A 12,979-nucleotide genomic window follows, 5' to 3' on the forward strand; every position below is an offset into this window, starting at 1 on the left:
GAGGCATATCCATCTCCCTGGGACCCCAGCTCCCCCCTCTCAATCCCTTCCTGTCCCTGCACCCCCAGCATCTGTCCCACACGGCCCTGGCAGGATCTGCCCCATGGTGGGAGGCTGCTGGGCTCCACCCTGGCCCCTCCGCCCATCCCTGACTGATGGAACGAGTCAGAGCCGCAGCTCAGTCCCACTGCCCAGAGCTGGCCGAGCCCGCCCCCTCCTAGCGGGCGCCTCCCCTGTGCCCCCTGAGAGCTGCGTTCCACTGGGCCCCCAGCCGACAGCTCTCCCCCCGCAGGCTCGGAGCAGCAGATCCTTTACATCGCCGACGACAACAAGATCCGCAGCATGTACCCCTTCAACCCCAACTCGGCCTACGAGCCGGCCTTCCAGGGCGACGAGAACGTGCGCATTGACGCCATGGACATCTACGTCAAGGGCAACAAGATCTACTGGACCAACTGGCACACGGGCAAGATCTCCTACCGCGAGCTGCCGTCGTCTGCCGCCTCCACCGCCTCCAACCGCAACCGCCGGCAGCTGGACGGGAGCGTCACCCACCTCAATGTGAGCGGGCGCTCGGGGTTCCGGGGGGCCGGGGCGAGCCGGGCCAGAGCGCTAAGGCCCCGCCTCTCTCTGCCTTGCAGATCTCAGGGCTCAAGATGCCGCGGGGCATCGCCGTGGACTGGGTGGCCGGGAACGTCTACTGGACGGACTCCGGGCGCGACGTCATCGAGGTGGCGCAGATGAAGGGCGACAACCGCAAGACCCTGATCTCGGGCATGATCGACGAGCCCCACGCCATCGTGGTCGACCCGCTCCGAGGGTACGAGACCCGCCCCCCATCCAAAACCCCCATCCCACCCGCTGCACTGCCCCCCGCTGTATCCAGACCCCACCCTGTCCCATGCCCTGCCCCCCTATCCAGCCCCCACGCCCCACCCCATCCCATGCCGTGCCCCCCAGTATCCAGCGCCTGTGCCCCACCCCGTCTCACACCCTGCCCCCCCATTCCAGCCCCTGCACCCCACCCTGTCCCATGCCATAGTGCTCGACCCGTTCTGAGGGTAAGAGACACCCCCACCCCTGTATCCAGCTCCCCTGACCAATCCCCTTTCTTTCATTTGGCACCCGCACACCACCCTCATATCCAGCTCCCCCCATCTGCCACCACCCTCCCCCACGACACATGCCCCCCATTGCCGGCTGGAGAGGCCCCCATCTTACCCCAGGGAGGCTGGGCAGCCTCAGGGTTGCCCCAGTGGGTGTCTGGGTGTCCCCCTGGGGCGTGTGGGCAGGGGGATCCCTGCTGGGTGTGAGTGCCTAGGCCCCTGGCGTCGTGGGGCGATGGAGTAACTGCCATGGGGAGGCGCCAAGGTCCCCCTCCTCGGGGCTGGTGCGGATTAACCCTTTGAGGGCCCGTCGTGCCCCAAGCCGGGTTCCCAGCGTGCCTCCGGCTCAATCCCGCGTCTCTGCAGCATAAACAGGCCATTGAGGTCAGTGGGGCTGCGGGCCTGGGGCACTGCAGTTTCGGGGGCTGGGCACCAGGGGCCGTGCCGCTCCGCCCCTCCCCTCCCCCAGGGACCCACTCCACCACGGCCTTTCCTCCCTTCACAGGACCATGTACTGGTCTGACTGGGGCAACCACCCCAAGATCGAGACGGCCGCAATGGATGGGACCATGAGGGAGACGCTGGTGCAGGACAACATCCAGTGGCCGACAGGTGAGCAGGGCCGGGCACGGTGGGCAGGGCAGGGGGTGAGCAGCTCAAAACGGGGCTCTGGGTCCCCCTCCACCCAGCGAGGGTTCAGGCAGGTAGCATGCTCCGGAGTGAGGGCACCAGCCCAGGACTCCTGGGTTCTCTTCCCAGGTCTGCCTCTGTCTTGTATGGCTTTGGGTAAGTTGCTTTGTGACTTGGTTTCCCTCTTCTGTAACCAACGCCACTTCAAAGCGCTTGGTACCTGGAGAGTCTGTTGCAACACCTCACTTCTGCCCCATCTGCCCTCTTCCTGGGGGTCCCGCACCTGGGGACTCTGGGAGCCGGGCCCTGCTGCCGTTCAGCCCATCTTGGGGTGTCTGGCCCACAACTCACCGGCCGTGCGGAGCTGCCCGCCCGGGCTGCAGACCGATGGGGTCTCAGCGCGTGTCTCCCCGCAGGCCTGGCTGTCGACTATCACAATGAGCGGCTGTACTGGGCCGACGCCAAGCTCTCTGTCATCGGCAGCATCCGTCTCGACGGCACCGACCCCGTCGTGGCCATCGATAACAAGAAAGGTGAGAGGCTGCTGCAGAGACCCGGGCTGGGCTGGGGCGGGGGAGGTCTCCGTAGGACAGGCAGCCACCACCCACCCCCTCCCAGGGCGCAGGGATCTGGCATCCTGTCTCCAGAGCGCACCGAGACAGAGGGACCGGAGCTGTTCCCTCACTGCCCACAAGGGGTCACCAGCGAGCAGCTGCGGAGGAGACCCAGCCCCCAGAGCTCCCGCTGCGTCCCGTGTCCTGCCCCGTTCCCGCAGCAGCCCTGATACCGGGGTAGAGAGGCCCTTGGCCAGACACGCAGCAGGTATCCGGTTACAGCTGACTCTGCACCCCTCCCGCCCTGTCCCCCCAGGACTGAGCCACCCCTTCAGCATCGACATCTTTGAGGATTACATCTACGGCGTCACCTACATTAACAACCGCATCTTCAAGATCCACAAATTCGGGCCCGGGCCCGTCACCAACCTGACGTCTGGGCTGAACCACGCCACCGACGTGGTGCTCTACCACCAGTACAAGCAGCCGGATGGTGAGTCCCGGGGCCAGCCAGGGACCCCCCAGGGCTGCTCGGCCTCCTCTGCCCTGCCCGGAGCACCCTGGGTTACAGCACTGGGCACCCCCTTCTGCCTAGCCGTAAAGGAAAGAGGGGTCACAGCCACTGAACAGCCCTCTCCAGCCTGAGCTGGGGTGGCCGGGGCTGGGGGACACGAGGTCAGATGGGCCCATTGGTCTGCTCCGGGGCAGCAGGGAAGGGGGCCGGATACCAGGGTAGATGGGCTTGTTGTTCGGACCTAGCGTGGCACAAACAAGGGAGGGGGAAGAGGACTCAGAACTAGACCTCTCCAACGCGGGGAGTCACAGCCCTGCCCTAGAGAGAAGGGGCCAGGCAGCCAGCCGGAGCGGGTACAGCCAGGAGCGACAGCAGCATGCCGGACAGCCTGGGAAGAGCCCCAGGGGGTGGGCGCCTCCGGAGGGTGATGCTACAAGCGCTGGGACGGCCGGGGGGTGCCCGGCCAGGTACCCCCCACCCTGCGCTCCCTTCGCCCAGACACCCCTCCCCTCTCTCTCGCAGTGACCAATCCCTGCGACAGGAAGAAATGCGAGTGGCTCTGTCTACTCAGCCCCAGCGGCCCCGTCTGTACCTGCCCCAACGGGAAGCGGCTGGACAACGGCACGTGCGTGGTGATCCCTTCACCCACCGTCTCGCCTGTCGGTAGGTGGTGCCCCCCGGGGGGGGAGGAAGCTGCAGCAAGGCCACGCCCCCTCCAAGGGATGCTGCCCAAGAGGGGGGCCACTGGGTGGACAGAGCATCTCCCAGGGTCACCACGTTCCCCTGCCCCCGCCGGCACTGTAAGGGTTAAGATTGCCCCCCGGCCCAGTCCGGGGTATTGCTGGTCCACCCAGAGCCGTGTGCCCACAGGGCGCGGTACCAGCCCCTCGGCTGGCACTGTGCCCGCCCCGCTCACGCCCCTCCCGCGCTCTCCAGTCCCGACCAGCGACGCCTGCGACCTGGTCTGCCTGAACGGGGGGAGCTGCTTCCTGAACGCCCGCAAGCAGGCCAAGTGCCGATGCCAGCCGCGTTACAACGGCGAGAAGTGCCAGCTGGACCAGTGCTGGGATTACTGCCAGAACGGGGGCACCTGCGCCGCCTCCCCCTCAGGTATGGGGCACTGCCAGCCAGGGCCGGGGGAGGGGCGCCCGTGGGGCTGGGGGGGGGGGGCACCGGGGTAGGTGGGGCCCGTGGGGCTGGGGGGGGGCGCACCGCGGTTGGTGGGGCCCGTGGGGCTGGGGGGGGCACCGGGGTAGCTGCCCTGGCTGTGGTCCGACAGGGCTGAGATCAGGGCTGGAGGGGCCGGGTGGTGTGGCTGGGAGCTGCGGGCGCCCAGGGACACGGGGCCGGCTGGGCCGTGCCCCGGAGCCCCCGGCGCCAGTGTGGGATGCAGGACCGGGGCAGGGCCGGTCTGGTGAGCGAGCGTCAGCTGGGCGGATCCGGCTGCCCTCGGTGCCCAGAGCTGAGCGGAGGGTCCGAAGCCCCGAGGCTCTGGTGTCAGCGTCCTCACGAGCGACTCCCGCGGCCCCGCCCCGCTGACGCCTTGGCCCCCTTCCCAGGGATGGCGACGTGCCGCTGCCCCACCGGCTTCACTGGGCCCCGGTGCAACCAGCAGGTGTGTGCCGAATACTGTCTGAACAACGGCAGCTGCAGCGTCAACCAGGGCAACCAGCCCAACTGCCGCTGCCCAGCCGGCTTCCTCGGCGACCACTGCCAGTACCGTGAGTGGGGCGAGCCGGACGCCCGGGTCCTCTCCCCAGCCGGGAACGGGTGGGGCGGAGTGGTCGGAGCAGGGTGGGTGGGGGGTGCTGGGAATCAGGACTCTGGGGTTCTCTCCCCGGAGCTGGCAGGGGATTAGGGTCTAGCTGGAGGGAAGTGGGGGGGGTCTAGTGGTCAGAGGGGCCAGGGTTGGGAGCCAGGCCACCTGGGTTCTCTCCCCAGCTGGGAGGGGAGTGGGGCCGAGTGGTCAGAGAGGAGGGTAGGGGTTTGGGAGCCAGGACTCCTGGATTCTCTCCCCAGAGCTGGAGGAGAGTGGGGTCTAGTGGTCGGTCAGAGAGGTGGGTGGGGTTGGGAGCCAGGACTCCTGGGTTCTCTCCCCAGAGCTGGAGGAGAGTGGGGCCAAGTGGTCAGAGAGGAGGGTAGGGGGTTGGGAGCCAGGACTCCTGGGTTCTCTCCCCAGAGCTGGAGGAGAGTGGGGTCTGGTGGTCGGTCAGAGAGCGGGGTGGGGTTGGGAGGCAGGACTCCTGGGTTCTCTCCCCAGCAGGGAGGGGAGTGGGACCAAGAGGTCAGGGCATGGGCCCTGCTGCTCCCTCCACTCCCCCCTCCCACTGCCTGCCCTCTCCCCCACAGGCCAGTGCTTCGACTACTGTGAGAACGAGGGCGTGTGCCAGCTGGCGGCTGGCGGGGCCAAGCAGTGCCGCTGTCAGCCGCAGTACGAGGGCGCCCGCTGCCAGGTCAGCAAGTGCTCCCGCTGCCAGGAGGGCACGTGCAGCATCAACAAGCAGACCGGCGAGGTCACCTGCACGTAAGTGTCCGCTCACGGGGGAAGGGTGCCAGCCACGCCTGGCGTCTGGGGGCAGCTGAGCCTGCCTGCGGGCAGGGACTGTGATGGGGGCAGGGCTAGGAGAACAGGGGCACCGAGCTGCTCTGCCCAGAACAGCGCCCTGGTGATCGGGGCATGGAGGGGAGCTGGCTCTGCGCCCGGCCGGCCCCGTCTGGAGAGCCCTCGCGCCCAGCTCCCTGGCTGCAGGCGTGGTAGGGGGAGCAGGGTCAGTGGGGTGGGCACCTGGAGGGTTTGGGATGTGTGCGCTGATCATGCCCCATCTCTGCCCTACATCTGGGGGGCAGAGGCAGTGGCGGGGGGTCATGAGGAGGGATCGGGGTGCATGTGGTGACCCCACCGCGTCTCTGCCCTACAGCTGGGGGGGGCCAGGGACAGTGTGGGGGCACGAGGAGGGATCGGGGTGCGTGCGCTGACCTTGCCCCGTCTCTGCCCTACAGCTGCCCGGATGGCAAGGTGGCACGGAGCTGCCTGACCTGCGACAACTACTGCCTGAACGGGGGCACCTGCGCCATGAACAGCAGGACACAGATGCCGGAATGCCAGTAAGCACCGCCCGGCCCTGTGGCATGGGGGTGACGGGGCTGTGGGGCGGCTCTGCCGGCCGGGCACTCCCATGGCAAAGCCCCCATGCAGGGCCCAGCTCAGCCCCCTTGTCCTGCCAGGAGCTGCCTGAGCGGGAGCTGCCGGGATGTGTCCCCTGCTCCGAATCTCAGCAGAGCGCCCCCAGCAACAGGGGGGGTATCTCCCCCCCCCGAAATGGAGGAGGCACGAGTAGCAGGGGCGCCCGCTCTGCGAGCCACCAGTCCAGACACTCTCCGTGCTCCCCAACCCGCTCCCTCCCTGATCCACGTGCCCCTTCCCTGTGTTCCTGCTCCGTGTGCCCCCCATCCCTGCGCCCCACTCCCCCTAATCCTGCGCTTGGCCTCCCGCCCTGCCAGGTGCACGACGGATCTGACGGGGCTGCGGTGCGAGGAGTTTGTGGTCAGCGAGCAGCAGAGCGGCCGTATGTATATGGGGGGGCATTTCCCTGCTCCCTGGGGGTCCCCGGGGGAGGGCGGGTGTCTGCACCCACAGAGCCAGCTCATCCCACTGCTCCCCCATAGAAATCTCTCAGTCCCCTTTCAGCTGGCGAGGGGCTCAGCGCCCCATTCCCGCCCCCCCACCCCGGGCACCTCGGCGCCAGGCCCAGATCGCTGCAGACAGTGGAGAGCCCACCCCATGAGCCGGGCCGGGGGGGGGTTAGGGGCTCCCCAGCTGGGCCCTGATGCGCCGCCTGTCCCTGCCGCCCCAGGAACGGCCTCCATCGTCATCCCCATCATTTTGCTGCTGCTCATCGTGCTGCTGGCCCTGGCGGTCTTCTGGTACAAGCGGCGGGTTAAAGGGTGAGTCGTGGGGGGGCAGGATCTTACTGGGCCGGGGGTGGGGCCTGGTACTGGGCTGGGGGAGGTGTTACCAGGACGGGGCGGTTTTGGGGGACCTGGCCCTGGGCCGGGGGAGGAGTTATCGGGGCAGGGGGTGGGTTGGAGGAGTTATCGGGACAGGGGGTGGGTTGGGGGGACCTGGCCCGGGGCCGAGATCCTAGTCACAGGGTCACCTGGCTGTGGGGCCCTGCCCCTGTGATATGGATGGCTCACTCCCTGCAGCATGGGGCTCCCCAAGCACTTTGCCCCACACACTGCCCCCCGCTCTGACAGGCACCTGCCTCTGCCCCCCATGCCCAGCGCTGACCCTGTGCTTGCCCCCTGCTCCCCAGCGCCAAGGGCTTCCAGCACCAGCGGATGACGAACGGCGCCATGAACGTGGAGATCGGGAACCCCACCTACAAGATGTATGAGGGGGAGCCGGAGGACGACGTGGGGGAGCTGCTGGACGCCGACTTCACCCTGGACCCAGACAAGGTGAGGGTGGGGGTGGGAGCCGGCCCCACGGGGACCCTGCAGGAGGGGTGCCACTGGCCCGAGACGGCAGGGGCTGCGGAGGGGGAGGCTCTCAACTCTGGGGTGGGGAAGGGGGACGGGGCAGGGACTGCAGAGGAGATGGGGTGGACAGTGGAAGGCTCCCCCCCATGGGGACCTTCTGTCCCCCCCCCCTTACCTTTCCTCACCCCTCGCTCTCTCCCCCAGCCCACCAACTTTACCAACCCCGTCTACGCCACCCTCTACATGGGAGCCCACAACAGCCGGAACTCGCTGGCCAGCACGGACGAGAAGCGGGAGCTGCTGTCGCGGGGCGCGGACGACGACCTGGCTGACCCACTGGCATAGGGGGCAGGGACGGGGGGGGTTGGGCAACCCCCTAGCACAGGGGGCAGAGACGGGGGGAGGGGGCTGCAGTGCCGCCGGTTTGGAAAAGCCAATAAAGAGACAAGCTGGGGGGGTGGGGGGAGACAGACACTGTATAAATGTACAAATGAAGGATTATTACTTTTATATGTGAGCAGTATTATTACCTGTCTATTCCCCGGGCCGGGCCAGGCTCCCCCTGCGGGACGAGCCGGCAGCGAGGGGTGAAGCCAGGGGGGTGTCGGAGCAGGAACAGCCAGGGGTTCAAGTGGAGGGGAATAGCCGGCTTGGCTCCATAGGGCTGGGTCCAGGGCTGTTGCGGGGATCCCCCCTTGGCTGGGGGGGCTGCGGGGCAACATTAACCCTGCAATCACACACACACGCACCCCCCCCGGAGCTGCCGGCTCCTCGGTTGGGTTCCGGTGGGTTCCCCCCCCCGGGGCGCCATGTCCAGCCCCCCCGAAGCGACGAACAAATCAGTCTGGGGCCGACACCGTGACTCGATCCCCCCCTACATGCAGCCTCCCCCCCCAGCACCTGCAGGGGGAGGAGCCAGATGGTGCATGGGAGAAAGTGATGAGAGCTCCTCCCCCTTGTCCTCAGCCCCGCCCCTCCCATCCCCATTCGCCATTGCAATCCTGTCCCACCAATCTATTTCCTCGCTCCCACCTCACCAATCACCTTCCTTCCCACCCCTGCTCCCACCCCACCAATCACCTTCCTACCCTCGTCCCGCTCCCACCCCACCAATCACCTTCCTTCCCGCCCCTGCTCCCACCCCACCAATCACCTTCCTACCCTCGTCCTGCTCCCACCCCACCAATCACCTGCCCCAGAGCACTCTCTGGGTGGGATCCCCTTTTCCTCCCCTCCCCCGGCCCGGGCACTGATTCCTGGGGGGGGGCGCCCCACGGCTGGAGCGGGGGCCCTTGCGGGGGGCTCCTTCCTTTTGCGCCTGGCGCCATGTTTAGAGCATGCTCCTGCAGCCGAAGGTGGGGGGCCGGGCACCGGGCTCGCCTAGGGCTGCCGCCGGCCTGCCCCACGGGGCCAGCTTCCTCTCCCCTCGTTTCTCCCACCGGCATTTTTTTGAAAACCGAATCGAATGGCCTAGCTTTTCTAGTAGGGGCGGGATAGCACCTGCGGGGGGCGGGGCCCCTCCGGCCTTTGGCGGGGGGGCGCCTTTTCATAACTTTTGCTGGATTACTTTACAACTAAACACAGAGATTGTTATAAATAAAATTTTTAAAAACTGCGGCCCGGCTCCTGCTGCTTGGAGGGGGCTGGGGGGCTACTGGGCCAGCGGCTCACCTGGGATTGGGGCGACATTGCCCCAGCTGCTGCAGGCACAGGGTGACGGCCCCCATCCCAGCACACTGGAGCCGGGTGATGCCGACCTAGGGCACGAGACAGCCCCCCCCCGTCAGATCAGAGCCCGGTCGTGCCAGGCACTGGGCTGACCCAGGGCAAGAGGCAGCCCCTGACCTGTCAGAGCGGTGCCCACAGCAGGGACACGGGGTGTTGGAGGAACAGGGCTTGCCCTGCCTTCCCCAGGGGGCAATTGGGCATATGGAGGGGGGAGCAGAAAGCATTGCGGGGGAGGCAGGCAAGCAGGGGTCCTAGCTCGGTGCAAATCTGCCGGTACTTGGTACTGCCACAAGGGGGCAGCAGCCCCCCATTGTCTCCCCCTTTCCTCATGACTCCGTCCGGCTCCCCGCAGAGCCCCGGCCAGGCCCCTGAGCCAGACGGGTTAGCACTGAGGAGCCGGGTAAGTGTCAACCCCCTTGCCCTCTTGCTGGAATATCACCTTAACTCTGCCCCACAGCACCACACCCAGGCCAGCTGCCTGCTCCCCAAACAGGTGACCCCCACACCTGGGGGCACATCCCAGCCCCACCTCCCTTCCCTTCCCTCGGTCCATCAGACCTGCCCCGCTGAACACGCACAAACCACACACCCGCCCCCGCTGTTCTTCTGCTGACGCCTGGACCCAGCTGAGAGGACGCTCAGGCAGGGTTCTGTGGGTCTGACACACCCCCGGCGCACCAGGCTGCTGAGTGTGTGCGCGTATGCACCGGGCGTGTGCTCACATGTAGGTCCAAGCGTGTCTGTCCCAAGCTGGTGTCTTCCCGCCCGCTGGCTCCTCGCAGCCCCTCTCCTGGCTACCAGCCAGCGTGTGCCCCCCAGTGGCCCTGGTGAACCAGGTGGGGTGGGGGGTTCTTGCTGCTTTTGGCCGCCGCCAGCAACTTGCAAGCTTGTACAGAGCTGAGAAAAGCAGGGACGTCCCGTGTAATAAGGGTCTGTTGGCCGCCCAAGCACCGGGCGAGCCCCAGCTCAGGGAGACAGCCACGAACCCAACTGGAATGGATCCACAGACATGGTGTGTGCGCCCGGCTCTGGGGGGGACCCTGCAGCGTATCAGCCCCCTTAGGGTCCCACTGGCTCGTTGGGGGGAACCCCTCAGCCTCCCCATCTCCTGGGAGTGAACCTCGGAGCCGCCAGCCCCCTGGGTCTCGCTGGGAGCTCCCCGCAGCGAGTCCAGCTGGACTGGGCACCCAGGGGAGACTTGCTGATTCGGAGTGACCCAGCCAGCGCTCGGGCAGCCGGAGGGGCTGGAACGTGGCCTAGGACGTCCTTGGGTGTCAGAGAGCAGAAAGTCACAGCCTGGACCCTCAAGGTCACTTCAGAGCCACAGCTCGCTCTGACCCCCCCTTGAGCCCCAGTCCAGAGTGTGTCCTGCTTCCAGCACCCCCTCAAGTCCCCCTCCTCTGTCCCAGGCCCACCTGGCCACCTGGCCTGTTGTTCTCCGGCTGGTCAGACCTGCTGGCTTCCCACACAGCGGGGCGGCCAGCCACAGGGCGTGTTGCTAGGTACCGACTGGCCGGGCCGTTGGCTGGGCCAGGCAACAGTCACACAGAGCCCTGGGTCTCTGCAAAGAGCAAACACCCTTCCCCGCCCCCCACCTAGTTAACCATGCACCACGTAGGGGAAACTGAGGCACACACCGGCATCATACAAAATATGAAAAATTCCCACTTGGTCACACGAACACGGCCCCAGAGCTCAGGCAGCCCCCGGCACCCCAGTGAGCCGCAGCACCTCGGCTCGGAGCTGTCGGATGCCATGCACCTGCAGGTGGGGGGGCTCTCCCTGCACCCCAAGGCAGCCAGCGCTGGCCCTGCTGGGGCGAGGAAGACGTCAGTGTCTCCCTCACTGGAGCTTTGTGCAAATAGGCCAGACAAACCCCCAGCCAGGCCTGCTCTGGGGTTACTGGGCGCTGAGGCAGGGGCTGGACTAGCCAGGTCCCTTCCAGCCCCACATTGCTCCTGCCTCCCCCTTCCCTATAGCCCTGGACCCCAGTTGCCTTTGCTGGGGGCTGAGCAGCAGCAGCTCACACACCCCCTTAGTGCTGAGCGTCTGGGCCAGGCCCTGCTGACCCCAGCTCCTCTCCCACAGATGCTACTGTGCCCCCCATCCTGTCCCTCCCCACACATGGGCCTGCTGGGGGCTGGATGGGATCCCAGCTCCACGGTGGGGAGCCCCCACATCGGCCACCAGATGGCGCCAACGCTCTCAGGAACTCAGCAGAGCTGGGCTGGGAAGGGGATAGGGAGACTGGAGTGTGGTGGGGGGGAAGCTGGGTTTAACAACCCCCCCCCCCCCCAGGATGGGACCATCCCCTTTAGGGAACACACACACACAGCACCTCCCCCCGCCCAGTCTCATCCAGCTGGGGGGCACCGGCAGGGCTGGGGTAGCAGGGGTCTGCGGGTCGGGAGTGAGGGGCACCGACGGGGCTGGGGTAGCAGGGGGCTGCGGGTCGGGAGTGGGGGGCACCGGCGGGGCTGGGGTAGCAGGGGGCTGCGGGTCGGGAGTGGGGGGCACCGGCGGGGCTGGGGTAGCAGGGGGCTGCGGGTCGGGAGTGGGGGGCACCGGCGGGGCTGGGGTAGCAGGGGGCTGCGGGTCGGGAGTGGGGGGCACCGGCGGGGCTGGGGTAGCAGGGGGCTGCGGGTCGGAGGTGGGGGGCACCGGCGGGGTTGGGGTAGCAGGGGGCTGCGGGTCGGAGGTGGGGGGCACCGGCGGGGCTGGGGTAGCAGGGGGCTGCGGGTCGGGAGTGGGGGGCGCCGGCGGGGCTGGGGTAGCAGGGGGCTGCGGGTCGGGAGTGAGGGGCACCCCCAGAACGGTGCATGGCAGAGGCACATCTGTAGTGGCCTAGATCCGGCCGTAATGCAGTTTCCTTTCCACAGCCTGGGAGCTGAATGGTCCATGGGGACCCAGCTCCCCACAAATGGGGACCCAGCTCCTCATTCAGCCCTGGGTTGGATGGGGAGCCTGCGGCTGAGCTAATGGAGACTCTGGGATCGTCACTTGCTTGGGCACCTTTCACGAGAGCGGGGGAAGGTCAGTCTGTTCCCCACACGCGCTGTCCAGAGGGACGAGCCGTTGGCAGGGGGCTCCGCGGGGCCCTGCACAGCCCCTGCCCCAAGGAGCTCTGAGCACAGCGGGCGGGCGGGCGCCCAGCGGCTCGCTGGCAGGGGCAGGAACAGAGCCCTGGTGTTCTGGGGCCACGGCACCCCTGGCCCCAGGTCACACAGGCTCAGGAAGCGAGTGCTAAGCCGCATCCCTGGGCCCACGGGCTCCTCCCGGGACATGCCGGAGCCCTGCCAGCCAGCAGGGAAACTGTGGAGCCCGGAACAGAACCCAGGCATCCTGCTGCCCCTGCTCTACCTACTAGACCCCACTCCCCTCCCAGGGCTGGGAGAGAACCCAGGAGTCCTGGCTCCCAGCCCCCTCCCCCCCAGCTCTACTCACTTGACCCCACTCCCCTCCCAGGGCTGGGAGAGAACCCAGGAGTTCTAGCCCAGCCTTGCTAGAGACTCCTCAGCCCTGACCCTTCTACCAGAGACTAGCTGCGTTAAACCTTTCCCCTCCCCGCTTGGGGGGCGCTGGCTGAGCCCCCGCCCTGGCTCCTCAATTCTCAGCTGAAGACTTTGCTGTTGTCTTTGAAAAGAAACAAACAGACCATTAAAGACCCCATAATGGCCGCAAGAGGCTCCAGCCTCAGATCTCTTTTCATCTTGGCGCTTTGTTCACTTATCGGGTCTAAAATCTTCGTGGGGGGGGGGGTGTCTCTCTTTTTCTCTTCTTCCTTTTCCAGGGTTTTCTTCTTTTACTCGTTTCTCGAGCCCTTTTCGCCCTGTGGCTCCGCCGATATTCCAGCCAGTCGGGCGCGTTGGCCACATGGCTGAGCCAGACCGGAAAGGAGCAGAAACTCGAGCCACAGTCTGCCTGTGCAAGACAGAGCAGGCCAGAGGCAGCGAGGTCTAGTGGGT

The 12,979-nt window shown here is 67.1% G+C and overlaps 1 protein-coding gene across 2 annotated transcripts in view; it reads left to right on the top strand.

Moving 5' to 3' along the window:
• LRP1 (LDL receptor related protein 1) overlaps positions 1-8,901 on the top strand; it is a 180,609-nt gene extending 171,708 nt beyond the window's left edge. For both annotated transcript variants that reach the window (XM_084610262.1, XM_084610263.1), the window contains exons 76-89: positions 293-561; positions 642-820; positions 1,612-1,718; positions 2,153-2,269; positions 2,607-2,783; positions 3,327-3,467; positions 3,741-3,914; positions 4,364-4,525; positions 5,154-5,328; positions 5,805-5,909; positions 6,306-6,370; positions 6,659-6,749; positions 7,121-7,265; positions 7,491-8,901. In XM_084610262.1, coding sequence (XP_084466388.1) covers positions 293-561; positions 642-820; positions 1,612-1,718; positions 2,153-2,269; positions 2,607-2,783; positions 3,327-3,467; positions 3,741-3,914; positions 4,364-4,525; positions 5,154-5,328; positions 5,805-5,909; positions 6,306-6,370; positions 6,659-6,749; positions 7,121-7,265; positions 7,491-7,631 — 2,048 coding nt within the window. In that variant the 3' untranslated portion in view covers positions 7,632-8,901. The remainder of the gene's footprint in view (positions 1-292; positions 562-641; positions 821-1,611; positions 1,719-2,152; positions 2,270-2,606; positions 2,784-3,326; positions 3,468-3,740; positions 3,915-4,363; positions 4,526-5,153; positions 5,329-5,804; positions 5,910-6,305; positions 6,371-6,658; positions 6,750-7,120; positions 7,266-7,490) is intronic.
• The last annotated feature ends 4,078 nt before the right edge of the window (positions 8,902-12,979 follow it).

This window comes from Lepidochelys olivacea (assembly GCF_965140295.1).
Source record: "Lepidochelys olivacea isolate rLepOli2 genome assembly, chromosome: 20".
NCBI lineage: Eukaryota > Metazoa > Chordata > Testudines > Cheloniidae > Lepidochelys > Lepidochelys olivacea.